Below are 26,490 nucleotides of genomic sequence, written 5' to 3'. Positions count from 1 at the left end.
CCGTGAGCTCAGCTTGTCGCAATCTCTCCTTTTCCAACAGCACACAGCTCACCCTTCCTAAAAACGACCCATTAGTAGCCAGACACTCCCTCCCAATCGGGAGGTGAGCACTGAGTTTCCCCCTTGACTCCTGGGGAAGATTTGTCCATTCCATATAGGCTGATGTCCTTCTCCTGGATACATTGGGGACAGGGATTGTGGCTCCGTGCCCAGCTGCAAGCTTCCCGAGTTGTCCTATGAGTCACTCCTGGGAGATTTGTATTGTCATGCGCACATACATCCCACAAACTCCACATACACATGGGAGTTTCCAAAAGTGGTGATCCCTGCACAAAGCTGCCGATCATAATTTCAAAAGCTGTAGCATCTGAAATATGGCCGTAATAAAACCATCAGGTTGGGAGGGATCTCCAAAGTTCCTCTAGTTCAGCCACCTGTCAATGCAGGAAAACCACTCCAGCAACTTCCCTGAAAATCCAGCCACTGCTTTAAAATTTCTAGCAGTCCACCACCTTCTGTTCAGTGTGGCGCAATGGGTAGAGCGTTGGACTGGGACTTAGGAGAACAGGGTTCAAATCCCTGCTCAGCCATGAAGCTCACTGGGTGAACCTGGGCCAGTCACCATCTCTTAGCCTAACATACCTCACAGGGTTGTTGTGAGGATGGGAACCATGTACACCCCCTTGAAATCCCTGGAAGATAAAGGTATATAAATGTAATAAATGATAAATATTCCAGTGTGAAAATTAGGGGTATCCATCCTGCGATGACTATGAGCTTCTGGAATCAAGGACCACCCCCTTTTTTAAAGTGCTACCTGGGAATAGAGGTATCTGAATTTATCAATACATTTTGTAAACTGGCCTTTCCCCCCAGTGCTTTGTATTTTGATAAGTGAATGTTTGTTGTAACTTGTAAGTCACTTTGGGCATCGCTCATTATGTGAAGGCGGCATGTAAATCAACAAAGTCAACCAACCAACCTTCTTCTAAAAGGCTTCCATCACTAGCCTTAGTGGCTGCTGCTCCCCCAGCATAGAACTCCTGCCTCTGTGATGAGACACATGATACCCGAAGGGCATTTTTGCCCTCTGCTGTGGGTGCCAAAATCTCCAGAGGAGCCTGCTCACGAGGGCACTAGCCCAAGCCACTGGTCTCTGCCAGGAAACAGCTTACCAACCTGCCAAGCAGCTAACATAGGCACAAAGCCTGGAACAGAAAGTGTGGTGGAACAGGATGAATAACATCGGGTGAAGTGGGGAGGGGGGCAGGTGAGAGGACACCAGGAAGGGATGAGCTGGAAGTTATTTATGGCAACAGACACATCAGTCTATCCCTCTCAGACTCATAGCCCCCAATTGTACCGTGACAGCAGTGCTACTTAAGTCGTTCCTGAGCTCCAGGGTGCTCTTCTGCACAACAGGATGGAGATAACATCCCATTTCCCAAGAACCAGTCTGAGAATTAATGACGTGGGATGCCTTCCAAGCCTGCAAGGCAGCTTCCGAGGTGATAAGAGGCCAGGATGAGCCACAGCAGTCAAGCAGCAAGGAGGAGGACCTGTCCAAATATATCCTGGCCCATCTTACAAATCCGTGGGTGCTCTTTTTGTCACCAGCCCTGTTTCATTAGACAGTCCTGACCCCAAACTAACCTATAAGGAGAGCAAGTATGCATATTAATTTAGTCACACGCTGTTTTTAAAGAATGGCAGCTGTACGAGTGCCACAGAACAAAACCAATGTATGAATCTGATGGGAACTGATGGTCGCTTAATAGCTAGATGTGGATGCTGGTTCACATGAAATCTTGTATGCTGCTTTGGAGAAACTGGTAAGTACTGGTATTGAGGCATGCTTTCTCTGGCAGTGAAGGGAGAACATAGCCGCCAGGGCTAGTGGCTATAATAGTCTCATCCTCTACGAATTTGTCTAATCCTCTTCCATCACTACCTCTGCCTTTGAATAACAGGGGGGATTTGGGGTTCCTTGTTGTTCCTATTTTTATTATGCATTCTGTATTCTTTATAAATTTTGACCAAACTGCGGGAGGCAGTGGAAGACAGGAGTGCCTGGCGTGCTCTGGTCCATGGGGTCCATGACTAAACGACTAAACAACAACAACAATTCTTTATATTTATGTTGTGAACCGCCCTGAGACCTGCAGGTATAGGGCGGTATACAAATAATAATAATGAAGATTATGATGATGTAAATTGTCCTGAGGTCTACAGATTATAGTAATGTTATGTACTGAGTTGAATAGGATCCAAACTGCAGCAGTCTGATTGGTCCTAGAACAATAGGATTCAGAATGCAGCAGTCTGATTGGTCCAAGAAAAACCCAATCATGCTCCAGATATAAGTGAATCCACAACCTGATTGGCTTATAGTAGAATTCCAGAATTAACCAATCATGTGCAGCCCATTGTGTAAATAATGTATATAAAGCAGAAACTTTGAGGGGATTTTCATTCATTCCTCCTCACCACTATGAGCTGAATAAAGAGCATGAAATCACTTTGCGACTCTGAGTATATTTCAAGTAATAATAGTATTAAATAGTAATGCAGAAGACCACACGTGTAAATGTTCAGAAGCAGTGCTTTACACATGTCATGTGAACTGCTGAGCACTTCTGTCCATGCTTGACCTTCCATCAAGCAGAGCTTGGCCAAGTGGATCTTCCACACGGGTTCTGCTCTTTTCATTTCCCTTGCCCTCCCCTCCCTCCTTTGTGCTTTCCAGGTGGGCAAATAGCACCTGCACACAGAGGGCGTGCATCCTTTTTAAAAACAGATAGACCACTGTAGCAGTAAGATAAGCCTAAGACGTGTTAGCGGTACCATTTTTCAACGTATTCGTCTGGTGTGCTGTCTCAAAAACCTCTTGACTAGATGTGGCCAGAGAACTAGGATCAGAAGGTCAAGCTAGACCTTACAAGGGGAGTCTGGGGGCTCCCAACCCACATTTCCCTCCCCTTGCTAAGGGCACAAGTGGTGCACAAACCTTCGCTGCCTGGTCCTCTTCTGTGCAGGCAGTGTCTATTTCTCCCCTTTCCAGCCAGGCTGTGAAAAGGGAAACAAGACCAGCTGATGGGAAGAAGGTAAGAAAAAGGCCTGGAACGGAGAAGTACAGGAGGAAATGGGCAGCCATTCCTCTCATCTGCAGTGGGTTCCCCACATGTTCCATCAGCCCCCCATTTTTGTTATCGTGGCCACTATGTAGTTCACAGAATCACAGAATAGTAATTTAGAAGGGACCCTGAGGGCCATCTAGTCCACCCCTCCCTGCGATGCAGGATTCCTGTCCACAGCTATCCCTGGGTGGCCTTGAACACCAACCTTCTGGTTAACAGCCACATTACTCCAGGCAACTTCTAGTTCCACATTGAAATTTGGATTTGACTTGAGTTTCAGGTTCCTAGGGAGACAGGAAGCTGCCTTATACTGAGACAGACCATTGGTCTACTTCACTTAGCCTTGTCTACACTGACAGGCTCTCTACGGCTTCAGGAAGTAATCCCTCCCAGTCCCACTTGGGGTTAATCCTGGGACCTTCCGCATGAAGGCAATTGCTCTCCCTCTGAGCTACAGCCTTTCCTACCTGGTTTGCCTCATGCAAATTGCCCATTGCCCTTCTGGAGATGCTCAGGCATTGCATTGCAAAGGTCAGCCTGACAACCTCTTCCTTCAAAAGCAAATCCAGCTTACCAAGTTCATAAGGCCGGTTCTTTAAGTCGTTCGACGCTTGCAGAAAGCGAAGGCACCCAAAGCAAGTTCCCGGCTGAAATCAGGCTCCAGGCTAGTTGGAAAAGGCTTTATTGATAAATTACACTGATACCTATACATACAAACCATCTTCCCCCGTATCGCACCTTATCTGGTTGAGGGGCTGCCCATAAAACCAGGACGAGCAGCAGCTGCCTCGCTGGGCTCATCCCATGAAATTGTGCAAAGAGGGCTAACCTCAGCATTACTCAAGGTCTCATTCAGTGGCCTGGAAATGGGGAGCCAGAACCGGCAGGGTATTTTGACCCACGTAGTGCAGCCCTGGGCCCAGCCTGGTCCCTCATGTCAGGGACGCTTTGGTCTCCAGCTTCTCAGTGCCCAAACGACAAGAGCTGTGCCCAGGAGACAGCGTCCACAATCCGTCATATAGGCTCAAGTGCAGGCAGCTCAGCCCGGACTGGAGCTGAGCAAGGGGGCGGGGAGAGGCATGTGTTTCGGTGCCAGCCGAGCCCAGAGCCTGGATAATTTGGGAAGAGGGGGGAGGTCCGATCCTTGGGGTTCTGGGAGTTTAAAAAAATTGGCCCAAAAGGGCCCCGAGAGACAAACCACGGGGATAAACCACTTTGCCCATCTGCGCTGTCAACTCAGTCTGCTGCCTCTTGCAGCGAGTGAGTGTGTGCAATTTCTCAGGGGCCGCTGGGGAACCTTCCGGCCCTGGTTCCAAGGGCGCCACCTGCTGGGCTCCCCCTCCAGGCGCAAGAGCAGCCTCCTGCAATCTCAGTCCCTGGGTTGAAGGCCGGGCGTCGCACCACCCGCCTCCAGCTCAGTTCCTCGGTGCAGGCGGCTGGTTGATGATGACTTGGATGACAAAGTCCTTCTGGATCTTGGTCTCCTGCAGGCGGCTCCTGTCCGTCAGGAGCTTGCCCGAGAAAAACCAGCGCTGCCAGGCGGGCTCCAGTCCTTCCTGGGCGTACAGCTGCTTCTTCAACTGCCCGATAGTGTCTGTCATGCTGGCGCTCAGGCGCAGGTCCTTGCCCGTGGAGAGGCGGACTTTGAGGGGGAATTCGCGCCGGGTGTTGGGCGTTGGCTCGGGGGGCTCCACGCCCTCCTCCTCGCTCCGCTCCATGATCAGGTTGACAGGGGGGGCCAGGCAGTAGACTGGAAGCTGGTAGCGGTTACCCAGTTCGTCATAGCACTCGGTGAGGGAGCCTGCAGGAGAAAGAAAGCGCCAGCAGGGGGCGTGAGAGGCTTACAGGGGGGAACGGAACCAAGTCTCTTCCCCTCGATTCTAAACCAAACTAAATGTAAGCTTTCCATTTCCTCTCCTTATTTAATTTATTTATATTTCCTTTTTTTCCTCTCCAAGGAGCTCAAGGTGGCCTACGTGGTTCTCCACCTCCTCATTCAATCTGCACAGCATCCCTGTGAGGTAGCCTAGGCTGAGAGAAGAGACTGGGCCAAGCTCGCTCAGTGAGCTTCATGGCCAAGTGCGGATTTGAACCCTGGTCTCCCAGGTCCTAGTCCAACTCTCTAACCTTGCCCAGCCACCTATCACACCCCAGCTGCCAGTGAGCTGCCAGCAAGTTACTGAGCCCAATTCAAGATGTGAGTGCTGGTGTACAAAGCCCTAAATGGCTTGGGAACCAAGTATTTAAAGGCGCATCTCCCGCAACATTAAGCACCCCAGGCCCTATGATTGGCAGGTGAGGCCCTGTAAGTCATACTAACTCTGGCTGCTGTCCAGTTGGTATTTTGACCCATGGCAGGGCCTTCTTGTTCGTGGCTCCCCATTTGTAGAACGCCCCTCCAGGATTAAGTGAATCTGTCTCCCTCATTATTGGCTTTCAGGAGAAATTTAAAACTTCCCTGTTTTTTAATAATAATAATAATAATAATAATAATAATAATAATAATAATAATAATTTATTATTTATACCCCAGCCACTCTGGGCGGCTTCCAACAAAATATTAAAATACAATAGTCTGTTAAACATTAAAAGCTTCCCTAAACAGGGCTGCCTTCAGATGTCTTCTAAAAGTCTGGTAGTTGTTTTTCTCTTTGACATCTGGTGGGAGGGTGTTCCACAGGGCAGGTGCCACTACACAGGCATTTGATGGGTACTGGACATGACAACATTGAAAATAGTAGCTGTGAGGGTATGTGACTGCTTTTAAATGTGTTTAGACAGTTTTAAATTGTTTCAAAAAGTTGTACTTTTTCTGTTTTTAAGATTGTATTGTTTTAACATTTTGATGTTTGCCCCTTTGGGAGGAAGAGTAGAATACAATGTTAATAAATAAACAAATAAATGCTTCATCCATACGGAGACTAACACAGGGTAACAAGGATGAAGTTGGCACTTTTTCTCTTTCCTCCTGAAGGTGAAGTGGCAGGTACAGTGCAAAGCTGTCTCAGTTTGTTCAGGTCTTGGGAGAATGTTGTCCTTATTCCAGGAACAAATGTGTACAGAAGGGATCAAAGGAGCTCAAGAATCCTGGAAGTACCAGCTCTGAGGACACTTCATATATTTTGTGGCAGTAAACACATTTCTCACAGTGGAGACAAGTAGCAGGGAGGCATGGCCAATTATTACTTCCGTGTGTGTCTAACCTGCATAATATGCATGGCGATAAGCACACATTTGCTGCTGTCTTGGGTTTGCAGGTGCACATGTGTGCTTGTACTGTGGCAGGCAGGCAAGGGGTTCAAACAGGGACTTCAGGCCCTAAAACAGGGATGGGAGAATCTCTGGCCCTCCAGCTCCCAGCTCCTATGAGCCCAGTCAACATGGCCAACAGTCATGCAAGGATTATGGGATTGCAGTCCAACGAACCTAGAGAGGAGCACCAATTGCCTATTCCAGCTTTATGATTTTTGCCTGGATAGAACTTCCCATTTTACACTCACAGCACAGGGCATGATTTCTACCTCTGGCAAGAGATAAGGCAGAAAGAACTAGCCCTGTGTCATTTCTTCTCTTGCCCCCTTCCCGTCCCGCATCACATACCGTGGGGCAAGGTCACTCCAGCACCGTCAATAATGGCCTGCGCTAGCCCGTGGTCATTCGCCTCCACTGCATAGGCAGCAGCCTTGAGCGCATCCCAGATCTCCTTGCGGCCCTCGAAGGCTGGTGCCGTGTCCCAGAACTCGTCCCGTTTGCTCCGCAGCTGCCCATCGGTCATGGGGTAGTCGCTCTTCCACTTGGGACGGTCTTTCTTCAAAGGTTCATTGCGACCTGCAGAGGGAGAGGGAGGCTTCAAATGGGGGTGTCCCAAAGCAAGAGATTCACCCTAGCTAGACCCTTTCCTCTGCCAGCCATTGCCCCGCCCTTTCCACAGCCTGGCACGAGTCACGTAGCCACTGGCAGAGCTTTTCCTCCACGGCCACCGCCCTGACCACCGCCTTAGGGAGTTTGTCACCCCAGGCAGTATTTATAGCACAGGGAATTAGCCAGAGAATAAGCCAGGGAGCTGGAGTCTGGTGAGTTGCAAGGCTGGCAAAGGATGAGCTACAGCAAGGCAGGGGCTCCTCTGAGAAAAGTTCAGTTCATCGGGGTTCTCTCCCTAATTGTGACATGGATTCTTGAGTGTCTTATTCAAGTTCTGCTCCTTTACCAGAGGCAGGATCCACGAGGCACCCCAAAACAAAGCCAGCAGGTGCATAGCTGCAGACAAAACACCCCTATACCTCCCTTCGAAAGGAAACTCGTTTTTCTTAACAGTGATTTAAAAGGGGGACATTTCAATACCTCCCACATCTCTCCTCAATCTCCCACTCCGAACAGGCACATTTCCTCCGTTTTTATCTCTGCACAAAATCTTGCATTCTCCATCTTAGCTTTGTTTTGGCCTTCCAAATATTTTCTAAATGTGTCATCCAAAAACTGTGCACGCAACCAAGTTGAGGAACAGCTAATACAAAGCAGGGAGCCTCACAATTTGAGTGGAAAGCTGTCTCGGGAAATAATAACTCAGCATTAAACAGGGAAGGCTATGAAAGGTTTTCTTTTAATTGAGTATAGAACGGGAGGGGGCTAAAAGCCCCACAGAGGAGAGGACAAACTCTCTTTTTGCTCTCGATACACCGCAGATCTGTGCCAGGAACACAAACTGATGAAATTTAATAGGATACATACGGAGCATAACACAGGAAAGATTGCAAGAATGTACATCTATAAAGAAGAGAGAACCTGCAGAAGAAGCATTGTGTGGATAGTCTTGGTGTGTGTGTGTGTACAGAATAACAAACTAAACATGAGCCACCTTTTGAGATGATTTGGCACAAAAAGTTAATGCCATGTCAGATATTAACAAACATATCCAAGCTCAGGAAGGTCATAACTGTTGCTCTGCAAAATAATACGGGGATTGCAACCTACTATTGGGGATAATGATGTGGCAAACAAGACCAACATTACGAGCCTAATTACTGGGCTAGATGTGAAATTGCCAGGAATGTTCTGGGCTACACAGGAAGGTGTTTGCTACACCCCTTGGAGCATGTTCCGAGAGGCAGGCACATCCCTTCCTCAGCTCATTTTCTGGGACAGTCCATCTTGCAGGCTTCCCACAGGCATCGGTTTAGCCACTGTGAAAACAGGATGCTAGACTACAAGAGCCATTGGTCTGATCCGGAAGGCTCATCTTATGTCCCCAAACGTTCCCCCCAGGGACCACTTCGAAATTGCTGAGGGTCACGGCACAGCACTTAAATTATTATTTTCGCCTGTTGCAGCAAATGTGCTGTGCTAGATGCTGTATGGTTTCTACGGCTTCTTTTGGGCTGTATTCAATACTAGTCCTACTCACAGCAGACACACTGAAGTTAATGGACATGACTAACTCAGGTTTATTCATTTCAGTGGCTCAACTTTGAGTAAGACTTAGTTGAATGCAACCCTCTAGCCCAAATTCAATTAACCTGGTGTGCTAGCGGAAGCCAACCAAACGATCCCACGAGAATGATGGGGCTTTCCTTCCTCCTTCCATGGGCCCCCCTGCACCTCCCCTAAATCTGCTCTGGAGAATCAGAGGAAGGAAGAAGAGAGGGAAGATTATCCAGAAATGGTTGCACTGATGGAGGATAACAGTGCAATGTTGAAGGTTAATCTCTTATACGTAGCATTTTATTGTACAGTTGACTCTCAATTTATGGGGGTTACATTCTGGGGAATAGCGCATAAAGCCAAAATTGTGTATAGTCAAAACAACGTTTTAAACCATAAAAAGCACAGCACAGCATTCTCCCCGCACCTCTGCAGTCTCTTCCAAGGCAGCTACAGACTCTCCCTGCACCTCTGAACGGCTCTCCCAAGGTGTGTGCAATGGGAGGTGGGGTTGCCAAAGGTCCCCCCCCCCCCACTCTGCCGTCCCCCTGCCTTCTGGGATACAACCAGTTAAAGCTGGGATCGCACAAGTTAAATGCACATAAGCTGCGAGTCAACAGTATTTCAATTAGAATTCCATGGAATTCAAAAGATAATGCAGTAAAACAGTGATTCCCAGTTGGTGGTTTGTAACCCACCCATGGGATCCATGGCACCATTCACGCAACAAAAACTACCATAGAGATATCAACATTTTAAAAAGTCGGGCTTGGCTTTTGAAATACAGGGGGCCTGCAGTACTTAGCTAGTTGGGAACCACTGCAATAAAAAAGCAATAAGATACAATTAAAAATCAATGCCAATATTTTATGTGATGGGTGGGCCAGCTCCTGTCTCCAGCCCAAATCCACAGACACACCGTGAGCTCTCTGAACGAAGCTTGCAGACCATGGACCACTGCTCTACAGACTTCCACAGCTCTCATGAGCAGAGGCACATAGCCCAAGGGCGGGTCTACACAGAAACCACAAATAAGAATACTACATTGGAGACTCAGGATATAACTGGCGCTCTGCAAAACAACCCAGTGAATGTCACCCGCCACTGAGTATAATGCGGGGCCAAGGAGCACTAACATTAAGAGCGTAATTAGTGGGGGAGAGATGGAATTGTGACTCATGTTCTCTGCTTCAGAGTATGAGGGGACTATAGAAAGAACCTTTGAAAATGCCAAGTCACATGACAATCTCTCACATGGCAGTGCATTCAGACAAAGTCCCCAACTCAAGCGTGCCTCAGAGTCATCGTCGTCATTATTATTATTATTATTACTACTACTACTACTACTACTACTACTACTATTATTATTATTATTATTATTATTATTATATTTGCACCCACCTTTCTGGATACAGTTGCCACTGTGGCTCACAAGTACAATCCCATTCTAAAGCTTTCTGATTTAACCATTCAAAGGAATGAGAGAATGGAGTGGGGCAGGACAGGAGGGTGAGAAAAGGAGAGGGGAACAGTTTAAAAAATGCAGAATTTTAAAATGCTGATTTTTATTTTTATTTTAAGTCAGTGTGGTATAGTGGTTAGAGCAGCCTTTCTCAACCTTAGTTCCCCGGATGTTGTTGGACTACAACTCCCATCATTCCTAGCCAGCATGGTCAGTGCTCAGGGATGATTGGAGTTGTGGTACAAGAACATCCGGGGACCCAAGGTTGAGAAAGGTTGGGTTAGAGTGTCGGACTAAGTCTTGGGAGATCTGGGTTCAGATCCCCACTTGGCCAGGAAGCTCACTGGGTGATTTGGGCCAGTCGCTGCCTCTCTGCTTAACCTACCTCACAGGGTTGTTGTGGAGATTAACTGAGGAGGGGAGAATCTTGAGCTCCTCAGAGAAAAAAAGTGGGTTATAAAAGCTTTAATGGGGATGTTAATCCAGGAGCAGTAACTCTATAACCTTTAGAAGACATCTGAAGCCAGCCTTGTATAGGGAAGCTGTTTAAGGTTTAATGTCTTATCTTGTTTTTATACATATTTTGGAAGCCACCCAAAGTGGCTGGGGCAACCCAGTCAGGTGGGCAGGGTACAAACAAACAGACAAGACAATACTAAGCTGTATGGACCATTTGTCTGACTGAGTGTAAGACAGTATCCTATGTTCCTCATGCCTGCAATAGTGAGTATCAGGGTTTCCCAAACTTGGGCCTCCAGCTGTTTTGGACTACAACTCCCATCATCCCTGACCACTGGTCCTGGTAGCTAGGGATGATGGGAGTTGTAGTCCCAAACAGCTGGAGACCAAAGTTTATGGATGACAAGACCAGGGGTCAAAGGCTGAGCACAATACAAGATCCAACTGAGCAGGCCTGCCTTGTCATCTCTTTAGGAGTCTTACACTCAGGGGTGAACAGTCAGACGTCATGTCCATAATGGGTCCCAAGGAGCAGCAGGAAACGGATCTTAGATACAACCGGAGGGCAGCCCTGAGCAAGGTCTCCTGAGGTTTTCTTTGGCACAGAACCTCCGAAGAGCTGCAGCTCAAGTTGCAGAGCCCATGCTTTTCCTGCAGGAGGTCCCAGGTTCATCCCCTTGCATCTGCAGGAAGGGCTGGGAAACATTCCTTGTCAAAGGGCCAAATTGCATGTGATGCCAAATGTATCACTTGGAAACAGTTTGTGGTGGGTTTTTGTTTTTTTTTAAGCAGGCACAAGGAGGCCTGATTTTATCAGGACTGTAAAGTGCAAGAAGGCTCCTTCCCTCCCCACATTCCCAATGAACTCCCCAAAACATTGGTTGTTACTAGGCTAACAACAGTGGTGTGTGTGTGTGTGTGTGTGTGTGTGTGTGTGTGTGTGTGTGTGTTAGTTAACTGGGCTCAACTTCCCCACCCCTTGCACTGTGATCCTGATGAAAACTAGGGCCCTGCACTAATATTAAATAAACAACAACCCTGACACGATTCCAAGCGACACATTTAGTGCCATGTGCAGTTTGGTCCTCAAATCCTGGAGAGTCGCTGCTAATCAGCCTTGGTAATTCTGAGCCAGATGGACCAAAGGTTTCATTTCACTGCACGGCTTCCTCTGCTTCCCAAGCAGCCCTCAGAATGCTGCTGCTTGCTGTAGACTTTGGTGTCCTTTTCACTGTAGATTTCAGCCTCCTTGCCATGTTCAGTCTGGAGATAGTGGAGGGAGAGGGGGAGATGTGCGGGAAGCAAGCACTCTGATCCAGCCAACCCCACGAGATGCGGTGACTGGAATACCTGCCGCCAGGATGTAATTAACCAGCCACAATCTCTAGGGGTACTAGAGATGGCCAGGAAGACATTGATTGGGGTAAGTAGCTGCAGTTTAATGGGAGCAGTGAGAAAGAGCACTGCTTCAGTACCATTTGCAGAAATAAAACCCGTATGGAGAGTTTGCTAGTCAATGACAACCCTGGAACAGGTCAGAAAGTCACACACACTGCTGGGGGAAATGGCTGCCCTTGAATCCCAGAACGGTCAGCTAGCCACTAGCCTGGCTCCCAAGGAACAGGGAGCGAAATATAGAGCCATTCCCCTTCTTAGGAGCCTGTAATTCTCATGCAATATTCATAAGACCACTAAATAGCTGGGAAAGTAAAAGCTACCCCCTCCCATCCTGGGTAAAAGTGCCACGTTAGCAGTTTCCAAAGGGAGCAAGTCCTGCATGGATCCCATTGGGACAAAGTCAAATAGTGACTCTGCTCTCATCTCATTCCCAGCTGACTTCTCCCACCCACCACAAAAGCACCACAGCACAGAATCTGTAACCACTAGGTTACCAGGAAGTAAGTTTTATGGAGCAGCTGCTCATGGGTTGTGGGGTCACTATCTGCAGCAGAAGAGATCATAGAGACTAATTGTTTTGGAAAAATCAATGCAATATTGTTTGACTCTTATCTCGCAACAACCTCTCCTTGGTACTTGGAGGAAAGACGAACAATGAGGGCTGTGTATATTTCTGCACCAAGGAGGTTCAAATTCGGTGACCTGAATAAATTATGGAAATCATGCAAAATATGCACGTATTTTGCTTTTTGTGTGTGCGCATACTGTCTTCTGCTTCCAAGATCGAAACGTTCAAATGAGTTGGATCTGGGGAATGGTCAGACGCAAGGGAGATGGGAACAACGCACCCAAGGGAAGACCCAAACACCTTCCTGTCCCTGTTCCCCACACCCGCCCCTGAGGCTGGAAGTCTTGCACAGGGTCCTCTGGCGTCGAGGAATTCGCCCAACACTGCCCACGTGTCCCAGCTTTTGTTCACAGCCGTAACAGCAACAGATGTGTGGTTTTAACAGGAAAACGGAGAATTTATGGGTGCCAAATTCTGTGACGAATTCCATGAGTGCAAGCAAGATGAAATCATAGGCACACAGAGTAAACATCGTTTCCCAGACAATAATTCTCGCCCTGCCCCCAGTGCTGTTGTGGCCCTTTCATCCCCCAGGAAAATGTCCTCCAGATTCAAGGGGCGCGCAGAGGGGAGGCCTCCCCACACCACTCGCCCCTCATGCATTTCACAGAGGTGCATTGCTCAGCGCTCTCTGTGGAGGAAGCAGAAGGCCGGCTTCCTGAGCTGACCCTGCCCAGGCTGGCTCTGCAAGGGGATTTAGCTTCAAGTCAGCTGTATAAGAAGCTTGTGCTGCAGGTTTAAGTCTAATTAGGGTGGGTAGATGAAGAGAAAAGCCAGGGGCAAGACATGTTCTCAGAAAGAGAGAACAAAGCTGGAAAAAGCAAGAGACAAGTCAAGTCCCAAACTTGGGTGGCCCTTCCCTTGTCCCCAAACATGGCCATTGCATCATTGAGGATGGCTCCACCGATACCTTACAGGTGGTTGCAACCTTTTATGGCTGCCCCGGATAGGAAGGGGGAGTTGCCATCACGACTAAGGGACCAGGATACTTTGGTTAGAGGTCCTTTACCTGCAGAGGAGAAGGAGAGGCACCTGAGGCAGGCCTGGCAATAGGGTTCCCACAGTCAAAAGGAGCTGTGGCTTATTTGCATACAAACTATTGTAGTTGCGCCATTTTAATACGCAAATTGCTTTTTAAATGGCCTGGTGCCTGGCATTAAAGCTGAATTAAAACAAAAACCTGGACAGATGGCAAGTAAAAACAGGTCAGGCCTGTTTAAAATGAGTTATGTGGCATCTTTAGCAGACAACTTCTGCAATGAAGGATGGGGGAGCTAGCAAGGCCCCCTGCTGGAGCTAACTGAACCCCAAGGGCAAACAGTTTCCTTTATGCACCTCGTAATACAGGAGCAAAGGGAAATAACTTCTACTTGCGCTGCAAAATCAGAACTTATTTTGGCCACCTGCTTTCCACAGCAAGCCGCTGGCATTACCAGGCCATAGGTAGAGTCTCCTGGCTTCTCCCAGCCCCCAGCTAAGTTAAGCTTCTCAAGGAGATTAGCTTGGGAACAATTAGCTCAGTAGTAGGCAGAGGAAGAGGCAGGCAGCAGCCACCTCCATAGACAAGAGACACCATTCCTTTGGCTCCAGGCAACTCAGCACACAGAGGAAATGGTCTTTGACTGAAGAGGTACAAAGGCTGCTTTCAGAGCAGGCTGGGTTCCCATTGGACAACCCTGAGACAGCTTCTAGGTCTACCTGCCAATCAGGCACTGATCAGAACAACTCTGGCCATTCCGCCTGCTACTTTAAAAGACAGAAGGCAGTGAGAGTGTGCAGCTATGGTCCCTCTGCCCAGGAAGCACTGTCACTGCCTGGCACAGGCTCTCTTGCTTTCTCCAAGCTCTTAAAGTGATAGGCAGCTTTGTGGTCCCTATCGGAAGGAGCTTCAGGATTAAGAAAGGTTGGGTCTGCCCTTCTCTGGTTCAGAGAAGGACCTAGGAGACATCCAGTTTACTTCCAAACCCAGGACCCCTGCTTTGTCTTTCAGGAAGTCGGTGCTCAGCTCAAGAACCAGGCAGAAGGTGCACAGGAATCCATCTCAAACAACTGTAGGTTTTTGCTCCCCCAAAATCCCACAAAAGCTCAAGACGGACCACTCATTCCTGACACTGCAGTTGTGTGTGGAAGGTGGTGTGAAATCTCCTTCCTCCTTTCTCCAAGTACCAGATTTGATGAGTCTGGGGAGAAAATATCCTGCCTGGGGTGTCTCCTCCTAGAAGGCACAAGGACACAGGAAACAGCTGCCTTATGCAGTGTCACACTACTGGACCATCAAGCTCAGCATTGTCTGCTGGCTGTCCAGGGTTTCAGACAGAGAACAAACCCAGCCCTGTGTGGAGATGCCAGGGAATGGGACTTTCTAACATGCAAAAGAAGTGCTCAACCACTGAGTCATGGCTGTTGCAGCAACACTACAGAGAGGAGTGTATCCAAAGCCTTATTGTATCAGGTTACGGATCCGGCCAGCCAAATATTTCATCACCATTTCCAGCAGAAGTGCAAGTGCATAGGCACTACCCTCAACTTCTTGGGAACCTAGGGACTCTCAGGAAAAGCCTCGTCCCATCTGTGCCAGCAGCCATTTATTGGTTTTCTTTAATGAAATATTCGGGTCCTCTTCAAACCCAGGTGAAGAGACAACAAGATCTGCCCCCCCCCCCCGCATTACCTAACTTCCACTTGCAATCAGCCCTGTGGAGGCAACTATTATTATCTCATAATCATAAGAGCTGGGAGGCATCCAAGGAGATCAACAGACAACAGGTTTAAAAAACATGCTAAGGAATCGCCACTCTGCAGAACCTGTTGTACTGCAAAACTAACCACATTTTTTAAGAAGACTAGAGATGCTGCTAGGCCCAGCCAGCCCTCGTGCAGTGTGGAAGGATCAAGTTCGCCAAGCTGATAACTGAAATTGCCAGTAGTGGGTCAGATTCTCTCTCTCTGTGCCCTGTAACAAGCTTCATTTCCCCACAGCGGAGCCTGCTTGTCTATCACTATCAAGTCTCAAAGGAACTGGGGCTCCTTCACCAAGGTGGGAGGGCACTGACTGCAAACACACACATGCCCTTCGCACCAACTCCTGATCGGGTGTTTTCAGACAAGTGACACATTATCACATGCTGACCTGAATCTGCACCCCCCCAAACTTCCCTCTCCCCAGCTTAAGTGGGGGTGGGCTGCCTCCCACTCCCCAGCTGTCTCCCTCTTCACAGAACAATGGGCTGAGCTCCCCTCCTGCTCTGCCAAGCCTAACCTAAATGCCACCCCCCCCCCCATCTCCAGTTCAATATATTTTCTTCTTTATTCCCCAGAAACACAATCTCTAGCTCTACCATCGGGAGCTCACCTGTACAGGCAGCACATGCACTATGCTTGCAACACGCCAGAAGGGAATCAGGCAAGATCTCTAATCTGCCATGTGTCAAACTCAGCACCCTCAAGCCTGACAGTCCTGCTTTATACCTAGAGCACCCCGGACTTACATTTGCACCTGGCCCAGTCATCTCTGTGGCAAACAAGACCAAAATTACGGACATAATTATACGCTACAAAGAAAACATGTTGATTTCTGGGTTACTTGGGGGTATGATATTAAAATGGTTCATCCTGTTAGTGCAAAACAAATGATGGCATGTCTAACAGTTACTCAGATTATGGGAGGGTGTGACCCCAAAGGCCGTGTGAAGGAGGGAGCCAAATGTAAAACGTATACAGTACATGACAGTCTTTAGGACTGTCTTAGGAAGCAATGGACTCTAATCATTAGACAAAGGAATCAGAAGGCAGGTTCAGTAGCCGACTGCAGAAGCAAGGTGTTCCTCTGTGGGTGAGGGGAAGCCAGGTTTCAAGTTGCTAGACTGGTTTTACCATGGCATTTAAAAAATGACTTCAGCTACCTTTTTGAGACAGGAAGGAACAGCTCATGACTTGATAAAGTGACTCTCCTACGCTAGCCTCACAAAGAAGAATTAAAACATTTGATCGTATATCAAGACAACCATTATATTAGATTTATGGAATCCCTGTGTGAAATGGCACACAGGAAAGAGACAAGCCACACTAAGTTCATGCTGGGGACACACACACACACACACACACACACACACAGGCTGTTTTAAAAGTCTTTCTTCCTCTGTGCAGGTGAATCAAGAAACAAGTGTCACTGGGAAGAAATGAATGTTTGTGGTCTGTTGGACTAAGGATCTCGGGTCAGAAAATATTTAAATAGTCATGTACCTGCTATCGTAACCATAAAATGCACAAAACTGAGGCAGACTCTTACCAAATATGTAGGCAACAGCCACAAAAAGGACTCTTTGCTGCTTTTGCTACAATATAGGCTGACCTGACTACCCCTCTGAAACTAAGCACTGGCAATGTGGGATATAAATCTCACTCTAAATCAGGCAAGCTGAAAAAAGAAGGAACCATGTAGCCAGTCTGAAAAAACATAAGACAACTTATGGTGGTCTTTCTGCCATTGCCTCTCCTGAGTCAGGTGGCATCTGTTTCAATGTAGGAATATGTGATTCTTAATTCCTTTGGAAACCAAGTACCCAGAAGCAAAACAGAGCAAACTGTTAAAGGGAATGTATACATGCTGGATCCAACTGAAATATCTGAATCAGGAAGGTGACAGCACAGAATAGGAACCAGCTGTTTAACACCAAGGCCAGAAAGATGTGGTCAGGACAGGGAGTAAGGAGAGGACAGGCAAGGCCAAGCTCAGGATTTATCCTCAGCCCAGTGGGCCATTATCATACAAAATGATCTCTACTGCTTCAGGGTGTACCATATATCATTGCCAAAACCCTCAAAGCCAATGTTAGGATCCCTTGTGGATGCCACTGGCAGAACCTAGGAAACTCTAGTTTCCTGGTGCTTGTGGTGATGGTTATTAGTTGAAAATCTTTAAAAGGGGTGTTAATAAATTCATGGCTTCTCACAGTCTACCAGTCGTGATGGCTGCTTACTACACCAGGATATAGTGCTTCTGGTTCCTCTGAACACCAGTTGCAGGGAAATGACAGCGGGAAAGGACTACAGTGGTACCTCGGGTTACATATGCTTCAGGTTACAGACTCCGCTAACCCAAAAATAGTACCTCAGGTTAAGAACTTTGCTTCAGGATGAGAACAGAAATCATGCTCCGGCGGCGCGGCAGCAGCAGGAGGCCCCATTAGCTAAAGTGGTGCTTCAGGTTAAGAACAGTTTCAGGTTAAGAACAGACCTCCGGAACGAATTAAGTACTTAACCCGAGATACCACTGTATTGTTCTCAAGTTCTTGTGGGATTCCTTCCCATAAGCATTGGTTGGCCAGTGTGGGAAACAGGATGCTGGGCTAAAGATGCCTTAGGTCTGACTTAGCAGGGCTCTTATTAGGTCCTTATGAAGGTAGAGACTGCATGTGATAACACACATTGAACGTTAATCCTCCTGCTATTCTTGAGCAGGCAATATTCCTGAGCTGAAAATATGCATAACAGCAATGGTTTCCATATAGCACGCTACTGTTTTCAAAATGCTTCATGTGTGCCCTCACACAGCATAGCAAGGAAACAAGAGAGCAATTCCTGCACCAAAAGCAGAAGGCAGGGAGAAAGCCCAGTGGACTTGAAGACTGGTGTGCAGCCTGCAATCAGTAACAGTCTGTTAGGCCCCGGTGAAGAGGTTTCACAGAGAAACATGGAGAGGGAGGGATGATTTAGGAGCCTCATAAAACCACATGTGGCAAATATGGAAATGAGCTGGGTATGAAAGAGTTCCTGCCAGGACAAGGCAGAGAACCAGGTACAGAAGATGACGACTAAGCCTCAGGATCCCGAACATCTCTCCCTACAAGTGTTGTCTGTTTTGTGTGAATGCAGTAAATCGCAACTCCTCAACTGCCCATCCTTGGGAATCTGCCGGTGGGCAGGCACAGCTCCTTAGCAACACACATTAATAAGCACCCTGACAGGAACAGAGGAGGCTGGAATACTGCACATCCAGAAGTCATTTGGGGACAACACAGCATAAACGTAGCATCTGTGGTCACAGAAGGGGATACACATAGGGCATAAGCATTTTGTTTTTTGTGTTGCTGGAAGCAAGATGCTCCCATGCACTGTGTTAACACAGCTCCGTCGTTTCTTGCCTGGACATGCCCTTCAGACACAGCTGTGCCCACTCTCTTTCTCCCTTCTGCCCTGCAAGAGCCCTTGGATGACAAATTGCCTGTGCACAAAAGAGGCATTCTGCAAGAAAACAGAAGGGATCAGCGTTTTCTGAAGGGAACCACCACCAGGATTGGTAAATGCATGATGCATTAGCCAAGGACAGTCCTGCCCACTGAATTATGTTACATGGTGCTGGGAAATGTCAGAGTTGGCTGAGGGATCATCCAAGATTTTTCTTTCTCTAATGAGGCCATCCAGGACTTTTTGTTTAGAGAAAGGTAAGTGGGAGGTAACATAGAATTATGCACAGTGTGGAGAAGGTGGATGGAGAAAAGATTTTTCACCCTCTCTCACAAAACTAGAACTCATTGGCATACAATTAATATTGAAAGATTCAGGACAGAAAGTACTTCTTCAAGCAGCACATTGTTAAACGGTGGAACTCATTTCCGCAGGAGGCAGTGATGGTCACCAACTTGGATGGTTTTAAAAGAGGATAAGACAAATTCATGGAGGAGACGGTAAATTGATGGCTACTAGCCACAGTAACTAGGGACGCGGGTGGTGCTGTGGTGTAAACCACTGAGCCTTGGGCTTGCCGATCAGAAAGTCGGCAGTTCGAATCCCCGTGACGGGGTGAGCTCCGTTGCCCGGCCCCTGCTCCTGCCAACCTAGCTGTTCAAAAGCACGTCAAAGTGCAAGTAGATAAATAGGTACAGCTCTGGCAGGAAGGTAAACGGCGCTTCCGTGCGCTGCTCTGGTTTCGCCAGAAGCGGTTTACTCATGCTGGCCACATGACCTCGGCCAGTAAAGTGAGATGAGCACCACAACCCCAGAGTCGTTCATGACTGGACTTAATTGTCAGGGGTCCCTTTACCTTTACATTTTTTAGCCAGAGTAACTATGTAGCACCTCCTTTGCCAGGAGCAGTAAGTCTCTGAATACCAGTTGTTGGGAACGGCAGGTGGGTAGGGTGCTGGTGTGCTCGGGTCTTGCTAATGTGTTTCCCACAGTGATCTGTTTGGCACTGTGAGAACAGGGTGCTGGATGGACTGTTGGCCTGATCTAGCAGGCTCTTCTTATGTTCTTATGAGCCATGATGGGTTATGTCGCAAAGGACATTTCTTTCCCTGAGAACTGTATTCTGGTTTCGACTGGGCAAAGCCAGAAAAGTCTCCTAGCACCAGCCTTGCAAAATTGACTCCAGGGCCCAAACAGCAGAAGAAAGAAAGACGTCTGCTGAAAAAGCCACATTAGCTGAAGTCATGTTGGCACTGCTCTTCCTGTGCACTCTAGGGAAGTGCCACATGGTGCAGAAGAGGGGAGGGTTACAAATACAATGAACAGGCAGTGGCGCGCCAGCCTGTCAGCAAATAAGGACCCCAGCTTTGTGAGTCAGCTAGGCTAACCAAACACAGCTCAGGATATGGCCCCAAAACAGTTGAGCAGACAGGAGAATTCTACTGGGTGCAGTTTCTCTCAGCTCTGCAATGTGCCAAGCTGTAGCCATCAACATTTCCTCCTCTACACAACTATTAAAGGTGCAAAAATCCTGTCCTATTTTGATCTGGTCAACACAGAAGGGGCTCAGCTGCAGACAATCTTGTCTTTCACCAACACAGAGGATGCAGCAGGACAGGAATGAATCACAAGGCAGGGGGCATTGAAATAAGATACCCTAAATCTGCCCCTTTAAATTGACAGCCTGTGCACATCTGTTCTCTGACTTTCTGAAGGCCACTGGCTATGCCACACCCTCAAGCAGCAGTAAGTGTAAACTTAGGCTCCCAGGTGTGAATTCTTGCCTAGGCTGCTCTGCAGGGAGGCATCTGGGCAACACCTTCTGAGCTAAGCAAACAATCAGGCCTGGGAGCTGGGGGCTGGGCACAGATTATAGCCTGCCAGAGGAACTGTTGCATGCAGGTAACAGGACTAGCTTACTGAAAACCTGAACCATGCCAAGGAAGAAAGAGGGTGGGAGACGCACAGCTTCCAGCCTTGCAAGATGCTCTTGTAGTAACAGAGACAGACAGGGTGGGACTTCCACTAAATAACCAGGGGGTTAAAATCTGACCCGTGGGACACAAAGATAACCAGGACCATGGGCCTGCACCCATCCTTCAACTGAACCAGGCAATAAATCCAAACCAAATCTCAATCCAAACAGGGAATTTAATCACACAAATGAAAAAGGGCAGGAGGCAGACAGTAATCCAGAACACCTGCTTACCCAGGGGCTGGGCCCTATCAGAACACATTGGTCAACTCACACTATGTTGGTACCAGTATCATAATTTCAGCCAGTTCGGAAAAACTTCCCAGTCTACTAATCCATTGTCTTACCCCAGCATGGCTGGTAGGATCATTACAGTGCCATTTATTCTAAAATACTGTACCACCATAGCATAGTTCAGTACAGGCACTCCCCTCATTTATGTGTGGGTTACGTTCTGGGCCCTCGTGTGCATAAGTGAAATCGCATAAAGTGGGGAGCACCCTCTAAACAACCTCTCTGCCACTCTTTCTTCAATTCATACCAGAAATATCCACAACTAGAATTGAAGCTCTAGGACTGGCAGGAGTCTGGAGGACATGTGGGAAAGCAGCTGCTGCTGTGCTACTCCACACATCAGCTGTTAGGTGGGGAGGTTGAGCAGTGTAAACAAAGCGCCACTGCACCTCCTGTCTCTTTGGGGCTTCCTCCGCCTTCACTGTCGTCCTTTTCAGGCTCCAGGGAGGGTCTCCTCATGAGCCACGAGGACTCTCCAGCTCTCCCACCATTTCCAAGTTTGAATTGAACAATTTAATTATTTCCCGGCACCACACATATATGCAGTTGCACGCGAGTCAATCACATGTACAGTGGTACCTCAGGTTAAGTACTTAATTTGTTCCGGAGGTCTGTACTTAACCTGAAACTGTTCTTAACCTGAAGCACCACTTTAGCTAATGGGGCCTTCCGCTGCCGCTGCGCCGCCAGAACACAATTTCTGTTCTCATCCTGAAGCAAAGTTCTTAACCTGAAGAACTATTTCCTGGTTAGCGGAGTCTGTAACCTGAAGTGTATGTAACCCGAGGTGCCACTGTATTTAACATTCTAGCTTTCCCTTACCTTAGAAACCACAAGTCCCTCTTTCTCAAAAGCCCCAGGATGGCTCAACAAATCTGACTCAGCACCCACATGGTATCACGTGAGAGACCATCTCGCCACAGAAGAGCAGTTTGGTCTCACGTAGGACGTTTGCAGTCCACAGAACCCAACAGATTCCAAGGTCTCGGCAAACAATCAAGCCAGGCAAGCCTCATTGTGACATCAGAGTAGGGAAGCCAACAGCCGCCAAGGCAGGTATGACCTCCTGGACTGCACAGGTCAACTCCCTGCCTACCTACAACATCAAAGCAAATCAGTCAATAACATTAACAGAGGCAGGGCAAGCAGGGCCCAGCAAAAAGAAAGAGACTCCACAGCAATAGGCTTGTGGTGACAGAAGGCAGAATTCTCATCAAGGAAGGTGGTGGTGGTCGTGGTCTCTTCAAGCAGGGATTAGACCTGGTGGCCTATAAGCCCGCCTCTTCTCCAGCCCTATGATTCTCTGAAGTCCTCTCTCCCTCTACATATGATATCCAACCCCCCTGCTTGTTCTTTATGGATCAGATGCAGTCAGCCTCCTCTTTGGGAAGGTGTAACTTACAAGTGTTGCTCTCAGCCCACTTACCCAGCCCTCCCCATTTCCTGTTTCCCTTTCTCTGCCTCCTACAAAACAGTAATTATTGCAGGGAGCAACACGCAGGCAGTTGCAATCCGTGGCTGCATGAGCAGAGCAAAGGCATGAGTCAGTCCTGCAGTCCCTTGGTGGGGCCAGTTTCTGATTATGATAGGGTGTACTCGGAGAAAGAAGCATGCCAGGCAACTGCACATTGCACAACACCCAAACCAGCTGATGAGTTTCTTCCAGGATAGGTTCACACGCTACACTTGCGTGGCATATGTAGGAATCATTTCAGTGATGTCATGTGCATGCATGGGCAAATTGAATGTGTAAATTGGTAACATATGGGCCCGACTCATCAAAAGACCTGTGAAAACCAGAATTCCCAAACCATCATGGGATTTCATAGGCCTATCAGTAAAGCAGGTCCATGTGTTAGCAATTTACATATTATGTTTACCCATGCATGCAGACACAAGAAACAACCCTGAAGCTGCAAGAACATAGTGTCCAAAACAGCCTGAGCCTCAGAGAGTTTGGATAGGGAAACTTAAGTATCATTCCACCCAGCCCATTGTTGGGATGAAGTGCAGTGACTTATAGTAACGGACCCATAATTTAGAACCGGAAGCCAAGATAATAGCCTTTAAGTTGACACTATGTCATAATTGGAGGCAAAAAGTCATTCTTGTGCTGGAGTTCAGCAATGGTATCAGTGCTCCAACTTACAGTATTTTCATAGTTCCATGGGATCTTCAATGCCCTTAACCCGATCAGGGCTTTTTCCTTTTATTTTTATTTTTCTCAGTGAAAGAAGTGTCCTTCTGTAAGAGCTTCCCTTTGTTGGTCTCTAAGCTTCTGGTGCAACTCACACCCCCAAATATTTTTAAAGTCCACACTTGCTTAGTCCAGAACTCAGCAGATCCCATCAGCCAAAACGCTTGCATTGCACTTGACTGCACAGTTTCCAGTTCACACTCTTGGATGAGTAGATCAGGGACATGTTTTTGCTGTTTCTTGAAGACTCAGCTCAGCTCACACTGCCTGCGTTTGCAAAATGCCAGCAATACATCACCAGGAGTGCCAGCCCAACTTTTCATAAGCACTTAAGGTAAACACCACCACAAAGCCTCAGAGCAGCTCAAGATTTCTGCGGCAGGCAGATAGCCTGCTCCCTAACGAACACAATTTTATGCATTTTCGCTTCAAAGCAAGTCCCGATGTGTGCTCAATATGGATTACTCCCTGGTAAGAGTGGGTAGGACTGCAGCCCAACAAAAGCAGGAGTCCAACATGCTTGTAAAAACAGTTAAACAAAAGGACTAAATGCATTAGGGTAAACTTTATTCTTTTTGAGTAGTGTATCCTTTCCCAGAAGATCCTGCTTCTTGGTGCCAGCTCCCTGCTGTATAAGATATTAGACTAACAAAATCTTAAATCCCTTTCCCAGCATGGAACTAAGTATTAAGTCAAGGCACTGTTCCATCAAGTTCACTATTGTCTACACTTACTGTCAGATGTTCTCCAGGATTTCATGCAGAGGGCTTTCCCAGCTCTTTGTGGAGATAGCAGGGATTGATCCTGGGACCTTCTACATGCAAAACATGAGCTCTACAAGGAAGCTAGTGTTTCCTGTTTCTCACAACCCAGCCCAACAGCAATAGAGATTCCAGCCAGTGCTCCCCACAAGCAAAAGCTAGGCATTCCTGCCCAGAGTGATTTGCCAAGAAAGACTTACAAACTGTGCCAAGTGTTTACTTTTGGTTTTAAAGTACATGCTCAGGACTTCCAAGAAATAAATTCCAGAAGTGTAGTTGGAAGCATTTAGGTCAGTAGCACCAATATATATATATATTTAAAGTGCCATGGCACTTTCAAGACTAGTTTATTGTGCTTTCATAGACAACAGCTTCCTATACCCGAGGCATGAAGTGAGCACTTCAAGTATCATATAAAGCAGGGTGTCAAGTATAAACCTTCGTGCCACACAGTGAAATAGCCACTAGGGTGCCAAAGCATTTCAGGGTTTCTGCCAAGGAGTCCTATTAGCCCAATCTCTATTAGAGTGGGTAAAGTTCTCCAGCGGGAACATGCAGAGATGCATACCCTGTTCAGACCACCATGGACTATAGAGCAGAGCAGACAGTGTGTGCTGCTGGTGTATGTGCAGGGCTCAGCAAAGTTAAATCCAGTCTCACGGCATCGTGGAGGGACACCTCGGGACACAATTCTTTGTGAAATCAGAGTAGCAACTGCAGAGTGGCTGCCTGGGAGCCCCTAAACAACACCTCCCAAAATACCCATTTATAGGAAGCATGTGAGGAGGTGTCACCTATCACTTTGGCAGTGCAAGCGCATGGTTTTAATCAGGGCTCTAGCACTACCAATAATCTGCAAGTTTATGAAAAACCATAATCAACCCGAAGCAGCCGTACACAGAGACTGTACCTTAGATGCTCTCATGTCCACAAAGGCCTCTCTCTTGCTGAGAAGTCGACTGTTCTGTCTCCAGAAACCCTGCATCAATGTGTGTGTGCACCGCCGCCGATGCCAAATACTGCTGATGAGCTTGTTGGGTTAAAGCGGTTTCTGCTATTGATCCAACTAATGCAGCTCCAGCAGAGTGAGACTGATCTGAGCCGTCTGGGGTGGGAACCAATTGTGCTCTTGACTGACCTGGACTAAGAAAAGTCAGGGCAGGTCTTGCGCACATGGGCACACACCACACAGGGTCACATGCACAGACTCAGCAGCAAAGCCTAAGCTAGCTCAATTCTTATCATTTTGCAGGAGACTTAGCAGGGAGGGCCCTTGAACCTGGAAATGGGCATGAATTTCTGCACCTAGGTACAGAGAAGGCTGCAATCTCTCTAGCAGCAAATGTGGCCTTAGCACATGCTGTGAAGGTATCTGTCCTGGAGCCCACACGTGGACCAGAGTACCTGATGATGGTTTGCAGGACAAGTTTCCAATCAAGCAGCAAGGGCAAAGGAAATGTTCTTGCTAGGACCTAGCCACACATCTATGCTCACTGTATCATTTGGATTTTATATTGTTCTTTTATTTTTCTATGGCTTACAATGCATCTTCCGCAACAACACACAAAGCTGCATAAAAGTGCTTTTAGTAAATCTGCAATAATAAATAAAATTACTCTGATTTGAAACCTGAGGTGGCAGCCCACTGACCTCAGAGCAGCCCCAAGCCCAAACTTGTACTTCTGAGCCAGTGGGGAAACAGTAGTTTGCACTTCCAACCCATCTGGTGAGACGGGCCGGACTGGCTCTTACATAAATCCGGTAGGCGAGTTTCTGGGACATCCCACACACTCTTCCTAAACACGGAGTTAAGGGATCAGTAGAAACCCAAATTGCTCCAGGGAGCCTTACTCCACCAATACATTTACTAACACACATCCTACACGCTCCTCCAAGGAAGTACAGACCACCCAGTAGATTCAGGTCATTTAAAAATCGCCCCAAACCGAATCTTCCCATCGCTAACAGGAGGGGAAGCACATAGACTACCGTCCGCTCCACTATGCCCTCATCCGGGCCCAATCCTGAAAGATCCGATGCCCACTCAAGACAATCAGAGTGGCACCCTATTCCCAGTCTTGACAGTGGTCTCGGTGCCCGACTATGGTGGGAGTTGGGAGTGGGGGATCTGAGACAAGTTAATTCTCCAGCAAAGGGCCCCCAGGGGAGTGTCTGCAAGGGCCCAACCCCGGTTGTGTTTCCAGCGGCCCAGATTCCCTTGCCCGTTCGGGCTGCCACGGCACCGAGAGGGTGCCTGACCGGCGGCGCTCACCTGCTCGCTTGCGCGGGTGCCCCGGGGTGGTCGGCCGCTCTCGGTGTTGCCTCCCCACGCAGCTGCCCATGGCGACAACCCCAGGCTGCGATTGCAATGGATCTACCCGCCTGAGCCCGGCTCCGGGCTCTGCCGCTCCGCATGGAGCCGGATCCCCAATCCGCCCTCCGGACGAGCACGCAAACTTTGTGCGGCGCGGCTGCCGCCTCCGCCTCCGCCTCCCTCCAGACGGGGCTTTGGAGTCTTGCGGAACGGGAGGCGCCGATTAAGGTCTGCTGCCCTCTCAGGTTGGATCCAGCCCAG

At 48.0% G+C, this 26,490-nt stretch overlaps 1 protein-coding gene and 1 long non-coding RNA gene across 3 annotated transcripts; one reads left to right on the top strand and one right to left on the bottom strand.

Annotated features, from left to right (window-relative positions):
- Positions 1 to 3,803: 3,803 nt before the first annotated feature.
- UBTD1 (ubiquitin domain containing 1) lies at positions 3,804 to 26,430 on the bottom strand. 2 transcript variants are annotated; one of them, XM_083505364.1, is made up of 3 exons: positions 26,188 to 26,430; positions 6,738 to 6,965; positions 3,804 to 4,938 (listed from the first exon to the last, which is right to left on the bottom strand). In XM_083505364.1, exons 1-3 carry the CDS (start codon positions 26,255 to 26,257, stop codon positions 4,553 to 4,555), a joined length of 684 nt encoding a protein of 227 aa, XP_083361490.1. In that variant the 5' UTR covers positions 26,258 to 26,430; the 3' UTR covers positions 3,804 to 4,552. The 2 variants fall into 2 exon arrangements, with proteins under 2 accessions (XP_083361490.1, XP_083361491.1); XM_083505365.1 differs by lacking the exon at positions 26,188 to 26,430 and adding an exon at positions 21,780 to 21,929.
- Positions 22,069 to 25,497, top strand: LOC310707901. The gene is made up of 2 exons (XR_014526757.1): positions 22,069 to 23,488; positions 25,168 to 25,497. It is a non-coding gene; the product is annotated as an uncharacterized lncRNA (long non-coding RNA).
- Positions 26,431 to 26,490: the final 60 nt, after the last annotated feature.

This window comes from Podarcis liolepis (genome assembly GCF_965112155.1).
Source record: "Podarcis liolepis genome assembly, chromosome: 5".
Lineage (NCBI taxonomy): Eukaryota > Metazoa > Chordata > Lepidosauria > Squamata > Lacertidae > Podarcis > Podarcis liolepis.
Note: the sequence above shows the minus strand (reverse complement) of the source record. Positions and strands in the feature narration are given on the sequence as shown.